At 32.6% G+C, this 25,234-nt stretch overlaps 5 protein-coding genes across 5 annotated transcripts; 2 read left to right on the forward strand and 3 right to left on the reverse strand.

The window, feature by feature from the left end:
- Positions 1 to 508: 508 nt before the first annotated feature.
- LOC137828484 (uncharacterized) lies at positions 509 to 2,387 on the forward strand. Its single transcript, XM_068635093.1, has 4 exons — positions 509 to 780; positions 1,004 to 1,251; positions 1,597 to 1,819; positions 1,920 to 2,387. The coding sequence occupies exons 1-4, from the start codon at positions 631 to 633 to the stop codon at positions 2,040 to 2,042; spliced, it is 744 nt and encodes a 247-aa protein (XP_068491194.1). The 5' UTR covers positions 509 to 630; the 3' UTR covers positions 2,043 to 2,387.
- Positions 2,388 to 2,725: 338 nt separating this feature from the next.
- LOC137828485 (peroxidase 66) lies at positions 2,726 to 4,538 on the reverse strand. Its single transcript, XM_068635094.1, has 3 exons — positions 4,308 to 4,538; positions 4,003 to 4,191; positions 2,726 to 3,659 (listed from the first exon to the last, which is right to left on the reverse strand). Exons 1-3 carry the CDS (start codon positions 4,521 to 4,523, stop codon positions 3,096 to 3,098), a joined length of 969 nt encoding a protein of 322 aa, XP_068491195.1. The 5' UTR covers positions 4,524 to 4,538; the 3' UTR covers positions 2,726 to 3,095.
- A 3,445-nt stretch (positions 4,539 to 7,983) lies between these two features.
- On the reverse strand, positions 7,984 to 9,469 carry LOC137827613 (transcription factor TCP19). Its single transcript, XM_068633821.1, has 3 exons — positions 9,407 to 9,469; positions 9,216 to 9,293; positions 7,984 to 9,096 (listed from the first exon to the last, which is right to left on the reverse strand). The coding sequence occupies exon 3, from the start codon at positions 9,093 to 9,095 to the stop codon at positions 8,121 to 8,123; it is 975 nt and encodes a 324-aa protein (XP_068489922.1). The 5' UTR covers position 9,096; positions 9,216 to 9,293; positions 9,407 to 9,469; the 3' UTR covers positions 7,984 to 8,120.
- A 4,283-nt stretch (positions 9,470 to 13,752) lies between these two features.
- LOC137828890 (pentatricopeptide repeat-containing protein At4g38010) lies at positions 13,753 to 16,235 on the forward strand. Its single transcript, XM_068635634.1, has one exon. It carries the CDS (start codon positions 13,948 to 13,950, stop codon positions 15,721 to 15,723), a length of 1,776 nt encoding a protein of 591 aa, XP_068491735.1. The 5' UTR covers positions 13,753 to 13,947; the 3' UTR covers positions 15,724 to 16,235.
- Positions 16,236 to 19,916: 3,681 nt separating this feature from the next.
- LOC137827614 (molybdenum cofactor sulfurase-like) lies at positions 19,917 to 22,390 on the reverse strand. The gene has a single exon (XM_068633822.1). It carries the CDS (start codon positions 22,004 to 22,006, stop codon positions 20,051 to 20,053), a length of 1,956 nt encoding a protein of 651 aa, XP_068489923.1. The 5' UTR covers positions 22,007 to 22,390; the 3' UTR covers positions 19,917 to 20,050.
- Between the last annotated feature and the right edge of the window lie 2,844 nt (positions 22,391 to 25,234).

The raw sequence follows: 25,234 nt of genomic DNA on the forward strand, positions 1-25,234 counted from the left end.
ATCTAATAATATTCTGAAATATATCCTTTGTAAGTAAAAATATGATTCACATAATATATTTTTTATTTTATATATCAGAATATGTAATTTAAAATATAAAAAATATTAATTTTTATCGTTCTAGATTTTTTAATTCCAGACAATCCATAACTAGAAGTGGATAAACCAAAAGCTAAATTTAATTTTTTCTTAAAAAGAAAAAGCCTTTCTTCTTTCACCTTTTTATTTTCTTCTTTCATGCTCATAATATAAAAATATAATAAACGTATCTTTGTCATAATATATTTTAAATTACAATATCTAAAATATACAAATTATATATCACATAATTAAAATATAGTTTAAAATTACCTAATTTAAAATAAAATCACACTGTCTAAAGTATAATTCTAAATTAGATAAATTAATATAAAATTATATAATTTATTATCGAATTTAAAATATAGTAGTCTAAAATTATAAAATTAAGTGTTATAACACCGACACAATTGTGAGTTTTACAGGGTAGGGTGGAAACGAAATAGGGGGTTGCAGAGAGAAAAACCGTACTGGTAAACATGTACTTAACAGAAATTGGGCCGCACACGCAAACATAAACTGAACAAACAGAGAAACCTTGGTGGCGATGTAATGACCGAGAGGTCAACACCAACGAGGAAGAAGAGAAAAATGGGAGACACAGAGGATACAGCTCCTAAGAAACCTGCGGCAAAATGGCCTCTCATCAAACCAAAAAAGAATCTTCAGATTACCCGACTCCGAGATTTCGATCTCTTCACAGTTAAAATTCCATCTTCTCTCTCTGTTCAATTCCTTCTTTTTGTGTGGTCTAATTTGATACGGGACTTTGATTGATTCCCCGTACATTGATATTTTTTATGCTTGCTTCAAATTCAGTTGAGATTTTAATCTTTCAAAGAAAATTAAACAGTTCCACAGTGCCTGCTAAATGTATCCATGTGCTTATTGTTCTCTAAATAATTCTTATTTTATTTGGGTTTAGGTCCAGAATTTTTTCTCCTCTGCTGAATCAAAGGCATTTGTTAAAAATGCTGAGTCAATTGGTTTTGCTCATCAAGGGAGTCTAGGTCCTACTTATGGTGAAGCTTACAGAGATAATGATCGAATCTCGGTGGATGATCCTGTCCTTGCAGATACTATTTGGGAGTCTGGACTTAGCAAACTATTCTCTGATATAAAAATTCGCGGAAAGGTTGCTGTAGGCTTGAATCCAAATATTAGACTCTATAGGTTGGTTTTTTTGTGTGGCAAAAGTTTCTTGTGGATAAGTTCTTCTTGGTTCATTGTATTTTCAATAGGATTACGTTTATATTTGAGCACCCAAAAATAGAAATCAAAACTAATACTACATTTGACACCATGCACAGTTATCTCTATCCTGAAATTGCTTTTATCTTTATCATCGTACATACACCTCAAAAAACCTCCCAAAATCCACACTGGTGTTGAAGGTTTTCCTTTCAATTTTGCTGTCCTAGAATTGGACCACATGCCTCTTTAAGTTTGGTTACGAGAAAAATGTTGATAATTTGAATGCATCACCTTCACTAATGATCTTGTACTTCTGCACTTCAGGTACAAGATTGGTCAGCGGTTTGGACGGCATATTGACGAAAGTGTTAATATTGGAGATGGAAAACGCACTTATTATACTCTTCTAGTGTATTTGAGCGGTGGGCCTGGTGAACTTAAGTCAAAGCCCAAAAATGATTCTAGCAATTCTTTAGTTTCATCTGTTGATCCTTTAGTTGGAGGAGAAACAGTCTTTTATGGTCCAAGGAATAAGATTGTTGCTGAGGTAAATTATATATTTCAAGTGAGTTTGAATTTATGCTTCATTCAAATTTTGGAATATGACTATATGTTTTGGGTCATCTAATACAATATTAGTTTCACAGGTGGCTCCTACTGAAGGGACTGCCCTTCTTCACCTTCACGGAGATAAGTGTTTATTGCATGAAGCCAGAAATGTTAGTAAGGGTGTCAAGTATGTGTTTCGTTCAGATGTAGTATTTGCTTGAAGAATGGTTCATGACTTGTACCAAATAATCTGGTATATTCATCTCCTGAAGGCTTTTTGGTTCACCTATTGCTCAAAATATTGTTGTGTTATTTTGATTTTCAATGTCGGTAATATGTTCAGTATGGAAATTTATGCAATAGATAATTTACCTTTACGTCTAAGCAGAATAGGAAAGTTATTTTGAAAAACTCATACAGTAGTGAAAATCAGGTGAATTAAAGCAATTATGGAGCTACCTCCTCAGAACATTAAGGGCAGCCTAGTACTGTAATATAAAGCTTGACTTACAAATAATATTTTTGGATACTTGAATTTCAGGGAGAAGTATTCTCTTCTTTGTCCATTGAAGAACTATGACGATATTTCTTAATTTATGTATATCTATTTGCGGTATAATGTCTGCATGTAGCATCTTTTGATCCATCAAAACACGGTTTCTTTAATGGTCATGGATGAAAAGTTCGATGACTTTCCTATGAAATGTTTAGGTGAAATTTGAAAAACTCATCTATTTGCCTTGTGTTCTCTTTAGTATTGCACGCTTTTCTGTTATTTAAATATCATGAACAACACATTTTTCCAATGAAATTCCTTTACAGTAGGACATCAGTACACTGAGCCCGAACTAGTATTCACAATGATAATTGCTGTTTGAAATTCACATATTCTGTGCCTGTTGCATTTCCTTCTAGTTTCGGGGCTAAAAGTCTGTACATTGTTGGTCTTAAAGTTTTCATAGAATGAAAGAGACTTGGTATCCGTCTAATTGGGATGAAAAACTCAGTTACAAACCCTCAGCATGAAATAAGTATTATGAATTGAATGCCAAGATTGTTAAGTGGGAATATTTACTGTTTGGAGTGTTAAAGTATCAGCACTGTCTCTAGAAAAAGATTCTTTGTCATTCGTGAAATGAAGTATTCAAGCACAATCGGTTTTATTTCAACATTGGTATCAAGATCTTTGTGATGATACTGTAAAATGTAATTAACTAAAGCGGTGGCAAAGAAAACAAGAATCAGGGCAAATTGGTCTCTGTTCACTTTCTCTCTCAATTTGTCATCCTGCAATTGAGTCTTACTTCTCCATTTGTAGAGCCTCTTAGATTTCCAAGTTTTAACATTGAAGCTGTGAACTCTTTGAAGAACAAACCCTGGTCTTTTGCAAATGCTTCAACAAACGATTTAGTCCTGTGATCACCAACAAGTGATTGATCCGAAGAAAACACACCTTTTCCAGCCAACAGTTGTTTGTAATAGTCATTATCAAAAACTGATGCTGTTGAGTCCAGGAACTGTCCTGCATTGTGGTTGTGGTTTGGTTTTGGACATTTCTTTCTTAGGTCTAAAACAAACTCAGCGTTCATGCTTGGATCTGTGTCATGCAATGAACTAAAATTACGAAGACGTGCCTCAAAGGAAGAACAATGTGAAAAGCCCAAAGTGTGACCTCCCGATAAAGTTACCAAGTCTTTAACTGTCAAACCTCTCTTAGCAAAGCTCTGAATTAGTTGGCTCACATTGAAGGTTGGAGCAGGTAAGTTGGTGGTATCAGATGCTTTTGATACTCTTCCATCTTTCCTTCCTTTTAGTACATTCCAATACGGGCCTCCAGACTGTTACATTACAGTAAATAAGAAATGTTGACATCGTACTAAATAACTAACTTTTACTTACCTCATGATACTAATGCTTCATGGCGGGGATCATTATGGAATGTAGAGATCAATAATCATATCCAACAAACTAAATATCCTGAATAATAATTTATATGCTATTCAAGATTTTCAGCAACAAGTAATCACAGTGTGGATACAAATTTTAATTATTTGGGCATTATCTAAACCTATTATGTGATGTGGATTCTCTTAATGGAATATTTTGAGATCATCAAGTGTGTCTACTAAAGGGTACCAAAAATTTAGCAAGTCTAAGGTAGTTTGGAGACTTAGATATTACCATGGCTACCACATCTCTAGCTGAAATGGAAATTATATCAGCACAAGAAACAGTGCGTGGGCAGGCCAATTCAAGTTTTGCTTTGGCTTCATCAATCACATAGAACGACCGAACTGAGATATTAGGAGGGCCATCTTTCTCTGCTTGGTTAATAGCTGTTGAGTCCATCAATATTGATGCATCACACCCCTGTCATTTAACATCAATCAGAACACACATTAGCCACCTTTTATCATTCAACTGTGTGAATACTGTGTGCACATGCAGTGCATGTGTGTGTGTTTTTCTTCCGAGAAAGATCATACCCTTATGAAACAGTCATGGAAGAACATTCTCAAGATACGAGCTGGGACTTTTGGATCATGCTTAGAAGCTTTTAGAACAGTCTCCGAAATTATTTTTTCAAATTGTGGGCAGATTTGGTCGTAGTAATGAGCATGAAGTTCAGCTTTGGATACTGAGAATGTTGTCAAGAGGAGGAAAATGATTGGGAAGATGTTTTCTGCTGATAGAGGAGCCATATGATAGATCAGAATTTTTGTATTTTGAGAATTAGGCTTGGATGAGAACATCATCAAAGATGCATTGCGATATATATATCATAGGCGTGTTCGGTTTAGCAAAACATGCTTAAGTTGGATTCACTGTACTTCAAACATTAGAATATTAACCTAGAAGTACAGATTTTGACCTCTCTTCTGTTCATGTTCTATCAAACAACCTACACACATCTTCTTTTACTAACAGAAGTACAAACAGAAGGTTTTCTATTGTACTTAATTGTTTATTTTTTAGCAATGTCCTAAGGTGGTTTTTGAGGTTACATTCCTTGTAAATTAAGAATAAGCTTTCCTCAAACATCCTGGCAGGTAACATGTTACTTCATAAGTTGTTCTGTTGGTTTATGTCTCTCAGGTTAGTTTAGTAATGTTATAAGGTTTATGAGAGGAGTGCGAGATTCTGCAGTAACAAATGGTCCACATTGTGCCGAAGTTTCCATTTATAATTACTACTTTGGGACATTGTAGAGTATTTTTAAGTTACTGTATTTTCTAAAATTTCTATTTAATTGTTTTTTTTAAGTTGAAATAATATTAATTTTTTTATGTTATTTTTAATTAGTTACATATATCTATTTACTATAATGTAGAAATTAAAAAATATATAAATATTTTATTAGAATTAAGAAAAAAATAAATAAAAAAAGCATTTGAAAAGAAACATAGGAAGTTTTTAGTAAAGTCAATAAAATTTATTATATTTTTATTTCTTCAAAAAAGAATTAAATAAGGAATTAAGGGAATAAAAAATAATGCTATTAGAAGAAAATGAAATGTTTTTCAAACTTCAAACATTCATTTTATTTTATTTTTGTTATCAAAATGTTAAAAATGTCAGTTCTGTTATGTAACCAGCCAGGGAAATAAACAGTACAGGTATCTTTTTATGTAATTATTAAGCTTGCAAACTGATGAGACAGGTTAAAGTTAAATAATCAGTCCTGAGTGGTGATTTTGTGTCTGAACAGGTTTTCAAAATATCTGATACTGCATAATTGCCATACTAGACTTTGATATCTATTGAATTGAATGCTTAAAGTAACAGCAACCACACCACCAGTTCCACAAGTACAACTGGTTTGACCGTTCACTCATATCTTGAACAAGTGATGTATTGACCCAATAAAGTTGAGTCATAATCAGTTCAGTAACACTCATTGAAACACTGAAGATATCAAGAAGAGTTATAATAAAATACGTCATTTTTTAAATAAATAATTTTCAGAAACTGATATAATTTTTTCAATTAAAAAAACAAACTGATTTTTTAAAAATATACAAAGTAACCAAACACATAAATATTTTATCAAAAAGACACTTTTTAAAAAAAAGTTAAGACAGAGATCCACACGAACAAGTTATGTTATATCATTATACAATGAATTTTTTTACATTGTGTATAGACGGCACACGTAAATGTCAAGGAAAAATAAGTAAGACCAATACTACAGACGTGTTTGGATAAATGATTTAATAAAGTACTTATACAAAAATTCCTTTATTTGATAATTTTTTTCTTTTAATACTTAATTTGATTATTTTGATAAGTTTTAATATAATGCTATTTGAAATGAGGATAAATTTGTGAGAGCCAAAATTTCAATTTGAAAAATTCAACCAAATAAATGTCAAGTGTAATTAAATTGAACTTAAGAAATAGTGTAATGTAAATATTTTTGAAGAAAAAAAAAAGGGATCCCTGTTAAACATAAACACAATTGTATAAAATCGAATACAACACTTAGTTTTAGTAAAATATATAAATTATATTCAGTATGTATGTAAATTTTTTCTCAGGAGGTTGGAGAGTACTTTTAAGAGTTAATGTCATACTTAATTATGGTAATTGATTTTAATTTTTTAGGCAGTACTTTAAACTTAATTCAGTAATAGTTTTAATGATGTAATTTAAGTGTTATAATTAAAAAATGAACTTAATTTTTCAAAAGCGTTCCCAAACAATTACTTAGCCAATTGAGCTTTAATAATGATTAGATGAAAAAATAAATTTATAATATACTTAAAATATGTATATTTATCTTTCAAGTTATAATTGGTTAATTTATTATATTCATAAAACATTTTAGTGTTAATTAAGTTGTAAATTCCTGAAAATTCTGTGATTTTTTATTTAATCTCTCATTTTTTTTTATCCAAATGCACTTCCATAAAATTCATTTTGTTGGTAAAATGGTCCTTTTATTTTATCTATGATTTAATTCGCTCTGTCCCTATAAATGTAGGCAAAATGAAAGAGTGGTGACAAATAAGAAGATAAAATGAGATTAAGCAGAATTAAAAGAAAAAATACAATATTTAAAGTGTACGAAAGGGAATGAAAATTGCACAACAACAACTTAACAATGCAAAATTACACAAAGTGGACTAAAATTTATCAAATTTTTTATTTGGACCAAGCATACCTTTGGACTAAAATTTATCAAATTTTTTATTTGGACCAAGCATACCTTTGTGGTGATGGTGTATAACTCACATGTAAAAAAGGTGTTTGTAATAATATATCTAATGAGCTTTTTAAAAGAGTTATTTATTAATAAAATTATTACTTTAATATGAACTTTATAAACGCAAATCATTTTCAAATCAAAATTCTATTAAAATATAAGTGTAGAATGTATATTAATATTTTCCGAAACCGTGTTTAAAGATGTTCTGAGTTGATTTTCATCGTAGCGTGTTTTAGTTGACAAGAACATAGTCCAACATAAAGATAAGGTCGATTTAGTTGGCTAAGTCTATAAAATAGACTGGTTAAGAACTAACTCGACTTATATCACTTAATCATTCTATCTTATTTTACATTCTTATGATTCCTTTTTTATCTGTATATATGTATGCAAATTTAACATATTATATATAGAATAATTTGTTTGAAAGTGAAGATAAAAACAATGATTATTAAAAACAAAAAGTGGTTATCCTGAGTTTGTAAAATCTTTGCTAAAAGCGTAGCCAAAGTATAATAGTTTGTCTTAACAAAAGAGCATCTCACCTTGAGAAGGTCGCATCAGTTGAGTTAACACGCGTCCACGTGTGGACCAGCCACGTACAGTCCCCACAGTCAACACGTGTAGAGAGGGCCAGCCTGGTTTCAGCAAGGGGCGGGCCCACAAAATCATGGGGACACATGCCTAACCCAAAGAATCACATGCCAAAATATCGTGGCGTCCAACTTTAATCACTCAACACGCTCCAGGGACACCCTCTCTTTCCCACCAACCTTTTGGGTAATGGGGCCCACGACATAACACGTGCACAAATTCAAGTGACGTTACAAAGCACCAATCAGAATCAGCTTCATCCATCCCAGCTCCCACGTGCCACCCTACCCCACCTCTATACTATTGCTTTACTTTCATTATATCTTACACTATCTCAAAAATTTTAAAATAAAACAAAATGAACAGTCTTAAAAGATTTTCATTAAAATAATAATCGAATCCTAACATTATCCAAAATCAACACAACTCAAAGTGAAAAAATAATGGTCTAAAACTAAAAAGACTATCTAAATGTTTTTATTTTTGTTCTAAACATTCAGGGCTTTGAAGAAGGTGGCGCTTGCCCCAAAAATTGAAGCTCTTTCTTGTCATAAATTTCCAAAGAGAAATCCCTGAGTATCTGAGTGGTTGTGGCCGCGGATGAGGAGGAAGCAACAGCAGTAGTAACACTCACTGAGCTCATGCTAGAACCCACAGTGGAGGAAGAGTTAACAGAATCCGAGGCACCACCATCTGAGGAGTGCCTATCTTGTTCATGCATCTGCAAGGCGGAAACGAACCCCGAAATGGGCCGGGCCTGCACGTTAAAAAATGGGGCCGCGGTTGCGGGAATGGCCCAATACTGAGGCGGGTTTGAGGCGTTTGGGAACATGAAGAAAGGCCCTGAAGCGTTACCATTCCAGAGGGGAACTACACCACCGCCACTGGCAACACCGCCATATGCGGTTTGCGCGATCGGTGCGAGCCCTGAAGACACCGAAACGTGGTTTTCGTTCACGTCGATGAATTCGCTATTCGACGCTCGCCTCCTTCGCTTCTTCGGGGTTTCTTCTCCGTCGGGCCTCGCCGCCGAGGATGTCGGAATCTTCAGAGTTCCGCCAACAGACACCGCGATGGCCGGAACTGTGCCCGTGCCGGTGGCCTCGATGATAGCCGGCTCAGCGTGCTCCAGCAGCCACCGGATTGTTTCTCCGTCGGACTTGTGCCCCAGCTCGCGCGTCAGCTGGAAGATCCTTGCGGCGCATGTCGCCGGCATCCGGATTCTGCGGCCACGCCCCTCAACCTTCGTGTGTCGGTCCTTCGACGGCCGCTTTGCCACCGTCAGAGGCATCGGAATAACGTTCATTGGAAGGGATACGTCAACACCTTGCTCCACGTCCATGGCCTCTTCTTTCATTTGTAGCGCCTGCGACGGAGACAGACAGGGTGACGACGATTCCGTCGGCTCCACCATTGGCGGTGACAGCTTCTCCGAGGTGTCGTCCCCGTCATGGGTGGGATTTGATTCCATCCTGAAGAAATTCCAAATTTTAAAAAACACCCAACAAAATATGACTAAAACCCAGATGAGATACAAGGAAAAATATTTAAAATTTGAGTATGAGAATCCATGGGTGGTATAGAAAATCACAGTTCTTTGCAGCGGGAGGAAGAACACACAAGAGCTAGAGAGTTTAGGAAAGTTGACTGTGTTTGAAGCTTTCTAGAGCTGCAAGGATTAGAGACTAATTCAGAATTGGTAATTAAAAATTATGAATGTAAAATGGTATAAAATGAATAAATTAGGTACAGAGACAACGTAGAAGACAGAGAGGAACAAACCCTAACAAAGGTGAGAGCCCCACTTATCCGGATAGAAGAGGGACCCTCGCTCAGTGTTCTCTATTTATTTACTCACTGAAATTGAATCAATGGCTAAACACACTCATGGCCATAACTAATATATTGGGATGATGCCACGTGGAATGTATAGGTTCTACTGTTCCAATGTAGTTTTGTGCCTAATTCATGACAATTTGCAACTTTCAATGATAGAGAAACAAAAAAATCAAAAGTTTCCTTATTTCTCGCTGAGTAATGGGAAAGTCACTCAATTTTTTTTCAAAATAGCAATTAATGATTTTTTTAAAAATTAAATGAGGATAATTAATGTGCTTAGTTACCGTCGATATTTTAAGAATGATGCAAATATTCGTATCAAAATATTTTTTTGGCATAGTTATTATGTATAAAATTTAATTTATACTAAGAAATCCTAAATGACTGTTACTATGAATTTCAAAGCAATTAAAAGTCAACTAATTTTATAAAGAAATTACATGATAATGTAAAATAATTATATTACTGATATAGTTTGATTAAATTTTTACTACTTTCCTGTCATTTATTTAAAGAATACACATTTTTAAATATAAAAAAGTTAGTTACTTTTATCTTATTTAATTAGATTTTCGTAAAAAAAATATTTAATCAATGTTTCCCTTTAGGTTACTTACTATAATTTATATTTTAGTACAATGAAGATTCATTTTAGAAAACATAAAGAGAATATTAAATTTGAATTGATTGACTCCTTTTAATATAAGTAAAATAATTTTTATTTTATAATTGATGAAATATATACTAAAATAAAATTATTAAATAAAAAATAAAAAATAATAATTAATTACTATATTAATTAAATTAAATATTAAAAAATATTAATATCTAATTAATAATAAAACTATTTTAAATATCAATAATTTTTTTAATCTTTAAAATAATATATAATTTAGTTAATACAGGATTATACTTATTTTTCAAAACTTTTCAAATAATTACTTAGTTAATTAATTGAGCGTTAATAATCATTAGATGAAAAACTAAATTTATAATATATTTTCTTAAAATATATATATTTATCTTTCAAGTTATAATTGGATAATTTATTAACATTTTAGTGTTAATTAGATATTATTTTCGATACTAAAAAATATTAATATTTAATAATAAAAATTATTTTAGATACTAATAATATTTTTAGTCTTAAAATAATATATAATTTAGTTAATATAGTAATTATTATTTTTTATTTAATAATTTTCTTATAATAATAACATATTTAAGAATATATATATCAGCATATATTTAATATAAAATAATTTTAACATAATCACAATGAAAAAAATTAAGTCACTATTTCATTAAATTTTTAAAACAATGTTATTAGTTTACCAAATTTATCTTTATGAATGACTATTTAATCTCTTTTAATTTTTATTAAAATAAATAAATTTCATGCTAATAGCAACACATGATCGAGTAATACATAATGTACTATTTAAATTTATTTTAATATTATTAAAAAATACTTGTATATATTGGATACAAGGAATATCTAATTTTTAAATAGAGATACCATGGTTATTTTTCATACATATTTTGTTTTCAATCTCGTTTTGATTTTAAATTATTTAGATACCTTTGATTTATTAAGTACTATGTATTAAAATTTATATAATTATAATTTTTTCATTACTTCATTGGAAAAAATAAAATAGATCATTTTTCTGATATTGAATTTTTAATCTTATTAAACATTATTTGATAAATAGTTGAACACTCGTATGATATTCTCATTACTTAATGGAGATGATGGAGATGGGAATGAGATTATGAACTAGAAGATTTGTGTTTTTACTTGAGTAACAAGAATAAGTATGCAAACGAATCCGGTCATTTAAGCAAGCACTTGCATTATAAAGCATCTTCTTGTGACCTTCCCTTTCTTTCTCTATTTTCTCAAACATATTTGAAGGAAAACCCAAGAACTCTACTGTTTCCTCTTCAACTTCCTTTTAACAAATCCACAATCATGCCATCATCACATTTCTCCTCTTCAACAGACAATGTTTTTCAGCCATTTTTTCCAACACCTTACCACCACTTTTATTTAATCGCTTTTCGCGTACATGTCCGCCAAGGTGGGAGACCTCGTCAAATGAAGGAATGCTTTTTTATTCAGAGTATCTTGCTTTTTAATCAATTATAACATCTTATCATGCCAACATAAAAGTACATTTGTGATAAATAATTGGCATATAAAAACTAATCAGTTTTTTTTAAAAAAGAAAAAATTGTGAATGTTTTGTTTATATTATATATCAGCGAAACCATCCTATAATTCTATATTGGATGTCGATCACCTAATTTGTATGAGATGTATCAAAGTAAAAAAGAATACACAATATTAGATGATATCATTGTTATGATTATGTACATTAATTACGACTTATTAATAATATGATTTATTATATTTATATAAATAAGATAAAGCAACGTTACTCTTACAACATTAATAATGTTCAAATATCAAATATTTACTTAAATATTGAATAACCTTTTACATATACATTCTTGACCAATAGTCAAAATCTAAATATTAAAAAAAAAACATAGCACAATCGAATGAGAGAATCAATTGTTGAGTTGAAAATACTATCTTAATTTCTTACAAATACATATTATATTTTTGTAAAAAAATTATATTAAAAGAAAACTAAATCGACCTACGAACTCCCTTTTGGCATAGTAATTTTGTGCTCTAATTGCATTAAACTAAGGATCAGTTTGAAAGAAAAAAAAATTGAAATCATGACCATTACTAAAATTTAGGAAAGCAATTGCTAGATCCTGGTTACTTGAATGAAGTTGTTTTTTTTTTATGAATTACGAAATTTTGGAGGGAATATTATTTATTGTGTGGTATATTCTTTGTCAATCCTATTTGTCGAGAGGAAGTTAGTGGGAGCAAGGATAAAGGCTCCATCACTATCTTCAGATCCACCACATCACTCCAACATCCTTTCTCAAATATATTTATAAATTTTATTGTATATTTGTGAATCTCAATGTACAAAATACAAAAACAAAATGTATTGTTTTCAAAGTAAAAATATTTTGTACACTGTGAACTAAAAAACTTATTATGTTAAAAAATTAGATCATATTTCTCTTATTTCTTCTGTAACTTCCCAGGAAATCACAATATGTAAAGTAATTTTAACCTATTTATCTTTTGAAAGGTGGATTGACTCTTTTCTTACTTTTGAACACAATAATTTTAAAGCAAATTGCATTAATCTTTTATGCGTTGCATGTTAGAAAACGACTTTAATAAAATAAATAATTTTATTTTGTTTTTTTTTTAAGTTCTAAAGAAAAAGAAAAAAACAATTTAAAAATGAAGCTCTATTATACTTAAAAGAATATTGTTCAGATTAAAAAAATATGAAAATGTCGGGGAAGGTATGAAGCTCCAACGAGAATTTGCAAAAGAAAATAGGAAGAGAAAATGAAAAGTCCGATTCTATAAAATGAAAAAAATTGCAATTAATGCTAGGTTGATTCTCCTTCCCCATATCAATTCAAACCACACCTAAATGCAATCCGTTTTATTCTTAATAATTTAAATTTTTTATCTTATGAATATTCATATCCATAACTTAAATCATGATTATACACATTCGGAACTAATATGTTATTTCTGAATTTCGCCATTCGAAAGTTTATATGGACAACAGAAATGACTTTTGGATATCAAGATTCATAAACAAACATAAATGTGTTATAAATCTCGATCTCAACACCATTTTCAGCATACAATTTCGAATATGAAAATCTAAAACTCATAACTCATTTCTGGATATGACTATCCATAAGCTTAAATAAAGTATACAAATAACTTTTTAAATATCGAAATCTAGAGCATGTAACCATCACTTCCGAATTTCTGGATTTGTAAGTAAAAATAAAGTTAAGAATAATGTTGAATTTTAAAATTTTGGTTGCATACATTTCTTAAATAATATGGTGCATGAGAAATTGCATTAATGCTGCAGCACGAAAGCCTGAATCTGTTGTCCCAGCTAAGCCCAGTGGACCTTTCAATATTGTAATAGGAAGGGGAACTTAATGGAAAGAAATATATTTTCGGCTGTAACCCAAAGACTACATGATTATTATGATTGAATAACACATTAATGAAAAGAAATAAAATTGATGAACATAGAAGACAATAAATTAATTTCTTTTAAAACGTTCGGTTTAAAAGATACAAAATATAAAAATAATGTTTTTTATGTTAATTTTTAATTAGATAACCAACACCCCGTTGTGTAACCAACGTACAGGTACAATTCTGATTTAGCGAAATATATGAGTTGGAAAATTGCAACAGAGAACCAGTGAAAGTTTGTTAATAATTTGGAACGTAAACTCATGGCGATTTTGATAACCTTGGATGTGCCAATAACTAAGCGTGGCTATCTCCGCTAGTAAACAGTAAAAGATTTTGCATGGATCTTTGAGCATTGATTACTAGCATGAGCAAGGCTGGGCAATCTCTGAAATGGGTACTCTTGGATTTGATTCACAAGAGCAACGACTTGAGATCCTTCAAGAAAATCCATGCTCATCTATTGACTTCTGCCCTTGTAGCCAATGACTTGATTGTAACCCAAGCTGCAAACTTTTTGGGGAAACATATCGCAGATGTTCAGTACCCTTGCAATTTCCTGAAGCAATTTGATTGGAACTTGAGCTCTTTCCCTTGCAATTTGCTGATTTCTGGCTATGCCTCTGGCCACTTACCCTGGCTTGCAGTCCTGATTTATAGATGGACTGTTAGGAATGGTTTTGTGCCTGATGTGTACACTATCCCAGCAGTTTTGAAATCTTGTGCTAAGTTTTATGGGATTGTAGAGGTTAAACAGTTTCATTCTGTCGCTTTTAAGACTGGCTTGTGGTGCGACATTTATGTGCAAAATTCTCTTGTCCATGTTTATAGCATTTCTGGGGACACCGTTGGTGCTGGCAAGGTGTTTGATGACATGCTTGTGAGAGACGTGGTCTCTTGGACTGGTTTGATATCTGGGTATGTCAAGGCTGGGTTGTATAAAGAGGCCATCGCATTGTTTTTGAGAATGGATGCGGAACCTAATGTAGCAACCTTTGTCAGCATACTTGGGGCTTGTGGGAAATTGGGTTGTTTAAATTTGGGGAAAGGGATTCATGGGTTGGGTCTCAAATGTCATTACGGTAATGAGTTGGTGGTATGCAATGCTGTGTTGGATATGTATATGAAGTGTGAGTCCGTCACTGATGCAAGGCAAATGTTTGATGAGATACCTGAGAAAGATATTATTTCTTGGACTAGTATGATAAGCGGGTTAGTGCAGTGCCAGTGTCCCAGTGAATCGCTGGACTTGTTCTGTCAAATGCAGGGCTCAGGCTTTGAGCCTGATGGAGTTATACTAACTAGTGTGCTTTCTGCTTGTGCCAGCCTTGGGCTTCTTGACTATGGCAGATGGGTCCATGAATACATTGATCAATGCCGTATCAAGTGGGATGTTCATATAGGAACGACATTGGTTGACATGTATGCAAAGTGTGGTTGTATAGACATGGCGAAACGTATCTTCAGTGGAATGCCTTCTAGGAATATCCGTACATGGAATGCCTATATAGGTGGTCTAGCAATAAATGGACATGGGAGGGAAGCTTTGAAACTATTTGAAGATTTGATCGAGTCTGGTGCTAAGCCTAATGAAGTGACATTTCTTGCTATTTTTACAGCTTGCTGCCATTCTGGTTTGGTCAGCGAAGGCCGGAAGTATTTCAATGAGATGTCAAGTCCCCTCTACAACCTTTCTCCCTGGTTAGAACACTATGGCTGCATGGTTGATTTACTTTGCAGAGCTGGACTGGTGGGGGAAGCTGTGGAGTTGATAAAGACAATGCCCATGCCCCCTGATGTGCAGATCATAGGAGCTCTTTTGAGTGCCTGTAATACATATGGGAATGTTGGGTTCACCCAAGAAATGTTGAAATCACTGCAGAATTTTGAAATCCAAGATAGTGGCATATACGTGCTTCTTTCTAATCTGTATGCCACTAACAAGAAATGGGCTGACGTGAGAAGTGTTAGGAGACTGATGAAGCAGAAAGGAATAAGCAAGGCTCCTGGTTCTAGCATTATAAGGGTGGATGGTAGGAGTCATGAATTTTTAGTTGGAGATAATAGCCATCCTCAAAGTGAGAATATTCACGTACTATTGAACATCCTTGCCAATCAAATCTATTCTGAGGAGGCATATTAATACCTTTTGTAAGCACACTTGATCCTGAGCTCACGTATTTTGTCTATGGACTTTAAACAACTTCTAATGACGCATTCTACAAAGTGTCCCTAAATCATTTTAGCCTTGTCTTATCATGTTCCCTCCATGACCAAATTGGGGCTTGATATGGAAGTTCATAATAGTTATGGAAAAAATACGGGGCCACTCTTTGCCAAATTAAACTTAAGCTTATGCGTTGAGAAGCAGTTCAGTAGCAAGGTAGATTCATAGGTATCCTCTTTTAGGGGCCAAAGGGAAACTTCATCTTGCACCTACGACACAGTGACAACGTTTCATGTTTATGATTTTGAGCGATTGTTCAATGATCAGCTGAACTTTGACGAGAGTAGTTTCTCTGCCACAAGCTCTGACATGAGACAAAAACATAGAAATAGAAGCCGCTTGGATAAGTTCAGATACGGAATGCGTCAACTCATGCAATGGCACGTGGTCATAATAATAAAAGAACTTCACCGTTAGTTTTTGGAGTCTTCCTGGAGCATGGCCATGCTGATTTATTTATTTTCTTCCAAATCTGATTCAATTTTTTTTTAAAAAAGAGAAATTTTTGAAAATAAACGTAATTTACACGACTTGTGTAAATTAAAGTAGTTGTTTGACCAAGTATGGTTAGTTAAGAGGGGGTTTCAGAAATTGTCTATTTCTGAATGTCTCGCTTTCATCGAAAAGGTTTAGAAAAGAAAAATATACTTACACTTATATTCTGAGATTATTTATTATGACTACTACTGAAATGAAACAAGGACTAATAGCCTCCTCAGATGTGTAAGTCAGAAGAAATTATAATCCATTGATGATGTGAACTTCTTAGTGGAGAAACATGACTTATTTGAATAAGCTTCTTGGTCGGCTGTTCCATAGAGGCCGTGTTTGAATAATGGGCATAAGTAAGAAAGCAAGAATTGAAACAATGTCAAGTCCCTTGAACATCAAATTCCCAGCCAACAAAAATAGAAAAAGAAGATAACAAAGTCAAACTTAATCCCTTATTGGTATTTTAGAATACTATTCATATTTTGTTCTTTTACGGTTTTGAAGTGACGAAACAATTTCTGGCTTTATGCTTCATTTTTTATATTTAATTATCGTCTACTAAAGCACGGTTCCTAAACACTCAGAAACAGATTCTATGTAATTATTCCAATTTGACCATATATTTTTCAAGATACATGCATTTCTGGACTGCCAAACACGCACTAAGATATACTGAAGAGAGGCCATGATGCTTTGTAGGTTGATTTGGTTAAGTAAACATATATCATTAAAGAACATTTACTAAATAGAATAGTGCTGGAAGCAACACTTCAGTCAGTTTTGGAAGTGATTAGAAAGGGTATTCGGATTACTTTCTCGTTGAATTAGACAGTATATTCAATTTTCTAGCTCTACGAGTTCTTTCGTTCTTTGGTGTAATCAATTACTTTGTTTAAGGTAATTAGTATATAATTTTTTATATGTAAACATTATCTTCATTTAATCAATTATTTTATTTTTTCTTCTCAAAAATTAGAAATGATTTTTCCGGATTCTAATATTTTTTTTAGTTTTCTCTCATGTATATCATTAATGAAAACTTTAATGTGTCATAATCTATTGTTACTAATGGTAGATTATATCTACTCTAATGATTTAGTTTGCAAGTTAAACAAGTTTATATATGGACTTAGACAAACATCATCACAATGGATTTGAATTTTCTCTTCAACAATACACCAAAATTGTTTTACATTGTCTAATATAATTACTTTATATTCATTTATGGTTTTGGTTTTTCATTGGTCATTTTATTTGTTTATGTGGATGACATAATCTTATAAGTCCTAATTTTTCTTATATTAAGAGTGTATAATTGATATCGAGTTTCTTATTCAAACTAAAGATCTTGTTTCTTATTTTGTGTCTGAATAAGGTGATATGCATCTCATAATGGTCTAATGGACAATTCCACAATGGTTGCAGTGAGCGAAGTAAACTTCATAATTGAAACTATGTTGGTTAACTGATTTGCAATTCTCAGGACCAATGTTGCATTGTAAACTCAAGTTTATTATATGTAAATGAAACCTGATTGAAGATTTCACAAAAGTGATGTGAGGGTACATCAAATACGTTGGCTGTTTAGAAGATATTTATAGAAAAGATAAGCAGTGATATTCTCAGAAAAATTTAAATAACATCTAAAAATGTGCAACCGCTATATAAGTTTTTTCTCCAATGGCTTGAGATTGAAAGATATTACACAATTGAAATTAAGAATCAAACATATTAGTATCATGAATAATTAAGAACTCTGATTTGGACAACACAGCAAGAAAATTCAGAGCAAGTAGAGGTCAATCTCATCAAAGACTAAATAAATGAAAGAAAACTGTGATGTTATAATAATATAAAGGTAAAGTATGTAAAAGTAATACGATATGTAATACATTAGAAGATAAAGCACAAGCAGATTTTCTTCACTAATGAATCCATAAGAGCTACCATAGTTTGGTCCTATAATAATTGTTTTTCAAAATACATATGTTTAGAAATGGGTGAGTTCCAAAAGCATTCATGGCTTCCAAAAGTGGCCTCTGATGGACTGTAACTTAAGCCTCGTGTTGGGTCTTGAAAATGTCACAATCGCTGCCCCTTCACCACCTCTGGACCGCACCACATAATCACTCCTCCAAATCGACCATGGGAACGCAGCTCACCATCGTAACTCACGGTCGCACCACAAAATCGAATGAGGGGAGCACACCTCCGAATGGAATCGAAGCAGGGAAGCGCACCACAGAATCCAACCAGGGGAGCAATCCTCGTATCAGAAACCCTAAATCAGAAATTCGAAATCTCCAATTTGAATAACCTAAATCCTAATTCAGTATTCACCAAAGTAATGTAAGCACAATCTACGTAACTTACACGTGTCTGCCACATAAGCACCACTTAACGCTGTTTGGTGATATTTAACAGAAATGACCATTTTGAATACATTTTAAAAAACTTAGGGACCAAATTGAATTTTTTAAAAACCACTGTACCAAATTGACTATTGGCTATAAATATAGGGACGAAAAAGGTAATTAAACTTTTTTCTTATATTAAGAGTGTACAATTGAGATTGAGTTTCTTGTTCAAACTAAAGATCTTGTTTCTCTTCAATACTTCTTAGACTTGGAAATTTCCAGATCCAACTAAGGTATTTTCTTAAGTAAGAGAAAATATATTTTATCTTTGCTTAATGATATTGGTTTCTTAGGTAACAAACCAATTATATTACCTATAGAACACAATTTAAAACTTAATTTCAATGGTGGTGACCATATTAAGAATCCATTTGTACTCATGTACTTGCACTCGTTCAAGCCTAGACATTAACTTTGTAGTTCACAAGCTAAATCAATACATCAAAAATTTATTGACCACACATTTAATTGCAGTCCACACCACTTATTATAGTACTTGAAGATCACTCTAAGTCAATGCCTCTTTTTCCAACCATAAACAAATGTAATCTTTCAACATATGTTGATGCAAATTAGAAAGCCATCAAGACACGGGGAAATCAACCACTGAATTTTGTACTTTCCTTGGCCATTCTTTGATTTCTTGGAAGTTTGTCAAACAAGTTAAAGTGTCAAAATCTTTGACAAACTCAAGACATTGTGTCTTCATCAATAGACAATGAAGTGGTTTGATTGCAACAATTACTCTAACGTAACATTTTGAAGTTTTAATGGATACAACTATATTCTTTTATAATGACAAATTTATCACACACCTTAATTTAAACCCATCCCAAAATTTGAATTGGTTGTCATTTTAAAAAACAAATTTTCACCCTCATTCATGTCAAAATTGAGCATGAGACCGCTAATATTAAAAAAAGTTCTTCATGTTTTTAATTGTTTTACCAACAAGTTTAAAATCACAAATATTTATTCTACCATCTGATAAGATATTAGAATCAAATATAATTAAATATTATAAATGCTAATATTATTAGTCATTTTATTTCTTAGTATATATTATTAGTTATTTTACTCTTCCGGTATATTAGTGTTATAAATAATTTTCTCTTAGGTATAAATATCATATTAATTGATTCAATAAATTACTTTATTTCTTTATGTTTTAATAATGATAATGTACATCCGAGGACAGAATAGACGATACAAATATTTGTGAAATATATTTGAGTGATCAACAAAATAAGTGAACAAGTTAACTATTTTCCAAAATTCAAAGTCTGGAGTCTTTTGTGTTCCACAAACCAGAAGAATAAATGGAATTTGTTGTATTAAACTTCAATTGTTTTCTGATTGAGAGCCGTGTATCTCCATCTCTCCTTCTCCACAAAATCAGCATCAAGGAACCTGGCAACAAAAGTCCATAGTTTATATACATCTTCAAAATTAGCCAAGAAGCTTAATGCAGCAGTAACTACTGTTACTCCTAGCTTATCCCTATCTTTCTTCTTGTTGGTGGTTAGTCCGTGGCCTCTTCCTTCTTTGGTCTGTAGAACTTTTCCCTTTTCTTCTGAATACTTATCTGCAAACCAAATATGATGCAGAAACCCATAGCTGAGAGATATATTGTTCCTATCAGCAAGTTTCTGTACAAGGACGGGCTCAACCTTCTCACCTTTCCAATCAAACACATTGAATGCCAAAGCAGGTCCCCTATCGAATTTTACCTTTGGGCCATAAATCTTGACTAGGGGTTCCCCTGCTGCATTAGGGTGCTTCAGCTTCATCATGGAGTTCACCAGCCAATTTATCAGGTACCTTGTTCTGTTGGTGATCACTATCAATCCCAAAGAGTCCACTTGATCCAAACATCTGCACTCAATGTTAAATCCCTCGCTCTCACCATCTCGTGCTTTCATATTTTGAAGTCTCTCAACCAGTTCTTTTGCTTCCACACTTCCAGAACCTTCTTTTGGCTCTGCTGGTGCCACCATAATCTGAAGCTCAGATGATTCTTCTTCTTCAACTTTTAAAGCTTGTGAAGTTTGTATCCGACCAGAGAAAGAATTCAAGGAAGACAATTCTTGGTCTTGCAAGCTAGATAATGGTTTTTGTTTGCAGTTCCCTGAAGAACCCTTATCTTGTGATGACTGATGTAGAAACCTATCTGGCACAAGGTTCACAATTCCTCCACAAGAGGAGGATTCAAGAGCGGTGATAGCAGATTTCTTGACAAAAAGGCATCCAAACCCTGATGGATTTTCTCCGAAGACCTTGTAGAATGAACAGATGAGAAAGTCAGGTTGAAAGAGAGAGAGGCCAAAGCTGTCCATGTCTTTGGGTCCCAATGCACAAGCATCAATCAACACATGCCATCCATTCTCCTGTGCTACGCTCATCCACAGGTAAGGATATCTTGCTCCTGTTACCCTGGAGTGAAGTGGAAACACAAAGAGACCCCTCTTCTTCTTCTTTTTTCTCTTGCTAACAATCATCTTCCTCAGTTTTGTTGACTGAATTCTCAGCCTTGACCATGAGAACTCTGCTGCCATGGCCTTGGCTCCTCTCTTCTCTGAGCAACTAATCATAGCTTCCACTGCCTCACTCTCATAGTCATAAACTGTCAGAAGCTTCTTGCTAGATTGGAATGGATACGAGTCTGCCACAAGTTTGAAAGCTGAAGTTCTGTTTGCTGTGAAAACCATAAAGTAGTCATTTTCAGAAATGTTGAGAAACTTCATTATTCTTCTCTTCATGGCAGACTCAAACTCTGACTCCTGTCCCCCATGAAGTAAAAGTGTTTTCAAATTCCCAGTCTTGTAGGATATGCTAAAGAAGGGAATATCCGAATATTGGGTTGGGGATTGAGGAGTTGAAGAAGAGGCAAGTTGGGTTTTTGAGGTGTCACGGTGGTGTTGGCGTTGGTAATAGGAGAAAAGGCCAATACCAATGTAGTCAAGGCATGATGGGTTGGAGAAAGAGAGATGATAATACTCTTTAGCTCTCACATGGTCCACCTGGTCAGTTTCGGAGTATTTAGGATACACTTTCTTGAATTCACTGAATGATTCATGAAGAGAAGGAAGGGACTCATGGTTGGTGAATTTGGTGTTTGGGAAGATATAGGATGCCGTCGTGGCTACAAAGCTGTGGCGACACTCTGAAGAACTGTTTCTGGGTTTGGTTGTTGTGTTCTGAGACTGTGGTGGTGGAGGATTGAACAATAAAGAAGGGCAACAACCTTGAGGGCATGCTAGGGAGGCCTCATTTTGACCAAGGGACTGCATCTTTTTTTTCTTCTCTGTCTGGACTCAGACAATTGTGGTTGTTTATATATACCTGTTTGGCAGTTGGATTTATTGATGATTTATTCTCTGTTAGAAACACACATAAAGATTACAGAATTTTTGTACTGGTTTATATGTAATTATGTGGCTGAAACAGTACTGTGTGAACACACTGACAAGGTCACGTAGCACAATTTGGACTATTTCTTCATTTGTTGGATAGTTTGTCAAGTTGACCTCTTAGTTATATTGTGTCCCATAGTGGTGATGATGGTGGTGATGTATGCTTTGGGAGATTTCCTTAGACGTTATAGAAAAGAAAAGGTAAAAACATTTCTTGTGGCACCTAATTAAATTATTTTGCTTACTTGTACTCACTAGTGACTCCTCTCCAATTCTTTTGTCCTTTTGGTCAATTCACTTTCTTTTTTTAATAGTGGCTATTCATGATAACAGAGAAATGAGCTCAAGTGATGAAAGGTAAAATTATGAACACTTGGTCAATGCACATACAGAAAAAAAAAACAAATGATGCTGATTTAATTTTGTTTGGTTTTCATGAAACAAGTAGAACGAGCAGAACATATGGTTATGCAAGTAATTTTACTTGACATAAAACAGTTTAATTTTGATAAGAAAAATGGTTGACAGTTAGCTAGTAACTACCTAGACCCGAGGTAAAAAAGTTAGTTAACTACTAAGTTTGGTCTAATGAGAAATTTGGTACAAAAATCTTTGGTACATGGGTGAAGAATGGAGACGTTTGTGAGAGAGTAAAAGGTGGAGCCAGGTAGTTGAAAGCAATAGTGAGTGGAGGAGAGAATGGTCATTATCGATTAGGTCGTAAAGAAAAGTGTCTTGAAAAATGTTGTAAGTACTTGCGGACAGTGCTTGGTTGCTTAAGGTTTAAGTGTTGCAAAAGAAATCAAAACAAAAGCTCCATCATTGTGGATGCATTATTACTTGCCCTCATGAACCTCTAAATTAATGTTTCTCTCCGTTGAATGTGTTGATTGAACATATTGTGTCCATCAATATTAAAATAAAATTTGCAACACAGTGACACCAAGGTTGTTTTGGGATGCTTAATGTGGGAGGACAACACTGGGCTCAGGAACCCAAATAAATGTGAGGCATGCTTATGATGAGGAAAGCCCTTTATTCAAAAAAGAACAAAGTGAATTTGACTGCCATTAAAGTGACTTCAATTAACGAAAAAGAAAAGGCAAAGCTGCACCCAACAGCACAAAGAAAGAAGGTTTGGTATGTTTTGCGGGAAACCGAGGAAAAAGAAGACTGCAAAATTAGTTGCGAAATTAAGGGTTGCCTAAGGTGAAATAGCTTTATATCTGTTGAAAGTACCCATAATAATTTTATGCATAACGTTAAAATAATAATAATAAGCTCCAAAAATTTGTTTTTACATTTTATAATAGGAACATCATAAAAAAAGAAATATTTATGTATTCGTCAGAAAAATAATCGAGACACGTGTTGGTGAACCCATTTTTCTACAAATTAGAATAACACACCAAAGGGCTTTGTTTACCTAAGTTTAAAAATATCCTAATTTTAACGTAGTTGCGCCAATAAAGAAGAGTTACTGCAAAAATAATGTTGTGCACTCGACAGCTTGTGCTTACTTTTGGAATTTGTTTCTATTCCCTTTATTTTTATCCAATAATTTCCATTTATTCCTGTAGTTTGGTTTGGTGGAATGATGAAAGAACTTTTATAAATTAATTTATAAAGAAACTAATTTAAACTTATGAAAATATTATTTCCATTTTTTTTCTTACTCTTTTGTTTTCAAATCAAATATGTTATTAAGTTTCTTGTTTGAATTAGTTTTTCATCTTCACCCTAAATTTTTTATTTATTTGCGGTTTATTTAATCGTTTAACGGAATTAATGTTACTTTTTTCCTTTTAGCTACTACCTATTTAGGAATCAATAATTGACAATTTAACCTTTGTTTTTGTATTAGAAACAATGAAAAACAATTGGATAAAAACATCCAGTTAAAACCCTAATTGGGGCAGTGTTTTAAAACCCGGTAGTTAAGATGTAGAACTATTCTTGATATATTTACTATTAGTAGCACCTAATTCTTTTAATTGAAAAGAGAAAGGAAGATCAGCAGTTGTTTAAAGTGTCCTTTGTAATTATGATTAACTAACAGAAGTTTGTACTTAAACAAAAGTGAGTTTTGCTACTATTAAGCCCAGAGTTAACTTTAATTAATTGGTCATCGTTCTTTAATAATGGGTCGTTAAAATAGTGTAATAGTTAAAAAAATATTCCTACCAATCAAATTAAGGGGAATGTTTGTGAGTACAATTTAAAATTTTTACCAGCAGTTATTGGTTAATCAGCTTAACTTGATTGGACATCCAGTTATGAATTGTCATGACATCAATATTTAAGATAATTTCAAAAAATAAGAAAGACAATAACAATTGAACACAATAATATTTACAGCAGTAACGCAATTTTGATTTTCAATATATTTCTTAGAATCAAATATTTTAATTTTTTTTAAAATTTGTAATATAAAGAACAACTTAATGACACATATTAATTGTATTTAGTTTTTAATATTTTCTTCTTACAAATAATTTTTGAGGTTTATAAATTAAAAATAAATTGAAAATGCAATGTAAATAGATATTTAAATCGTCAAACAAAAGTATGAAAGATCAATTCAATTAATCATTTCAATTAATCATACGTGAGTTTTTCATTAAGTTGATTTGTTGTGACAATCGATTGAATTGCACTTAGTGTTTTTTAAAAGGTTTTGAAAAACTTTGTTTTCTTTTATCTTTTCTGTGAGACAAAGAATTAACTATTTTATTTGAAATCTTTAATAGAAAAATAATTCAATTAGTTTATTTTAAAATCAATCAATTGTTTTTGAAACAAAATTATATGAATTTCAAACTACTTTTAAATGATTTTAATTGTTTTCAATTAATGATCTAACTGTTTTAACCTCTTTATTAAATATATATATAAAGATGTTTTGTGATCATTTGAAAAAAAAAGTAGAGAGATTTATCAAAAACGTTTTCAAGAGAAGATCAAGAACTTATGGATCAATGCTTGTGTGAAGTAGGACATGGGTTTTCCATTCAATTGTTCTACTGCTTTGTAAATTCCAGGTGTATTATATTTCCTTCTTTGAATACTGTAATTGTGTATAAGATAGTTTCAGAAAGTGGTTCT

This window comes from Phaseolus vulgaris, chromosome 7 (genome assembly GCF_000499845.2).
Source record: "Phaseolus vulgaris cultivar G19833 chromosome 7, P. vulgaris v2.0, whole genome shotgun sequence".
In the NCBI taxonomy this organism is placed as follows: domain Eukaryota; kingdom Viridiplantae; phylum Streptophyta; class Magnoliopsida; order Fabales; family Fabaceae; genus Phaseolus; species Phaseolus vulgaris.

Bases quoted from the DNA above. Each gene is read 5' to 3' on its own strand.
- LOC137828484 (XM_068635093.1), top strand. From the start codon at position 631: ATGACCGAGAGGTCAACACCAACGAGGAAGAAGAGAAAAATGGGAGAC. The intron at 1,252-1,596 runs GTTGGTTTTTTT...TCTGCACTTCAG, and splicing joins CCAAATATTAGACTCTATAG to GTACAAGATTGGTCAGCGGT. The intron at 1,820-1,919 runs GTAAATTATATA...TTAGTTTCACAG, and splicing joins GGAATAAGATTGTTGCTGAG to GTGGCTCCTACTGAAGGGAC.
- LOC137828485 (XM_068635094.1), bottom strand. From the start codon at position 4,523: ATGGCTCCTCTATCAGCAGAAAACATCTTCCCAATCATTTTCCTCCTC. The intron at 4,192-4,307 runs GTATGATCTTTC...GTTAAATGACAG, and splicing joins TCCATGACTGTTTCATAAGG to GGGTGTGATGCATCAATATT. The intron at 3,660-4,002 runs GTAATATCTAAG...GTAATGTAACAG, and splicing joins CTAGAGATGTGGTAGCCATG to TCTGGAGGCCCGTATTGGAA.
- LOC137827613 (XM_068633821.1), bottom strand. From the start codon at position 9,095: ATGGAATCAAATCCCACCCATGACGGGGACGACACCTCGGAGAAGCTG.
- LOC137828890 (XM_068635634.1), top strand. From the start codon at position 13,948: ATGAGCAAGGCTGGGCAATCTCTGAAATGGGTACTCTTGGATTTGATT.
- LOC137827614 (XM_068633822.1), bottom strand. From the start codon at position 22,006: ATGCAGTCCCTTGGTCAAAATGAGGCCTCCCTAGCATGCCCTCAAGGT.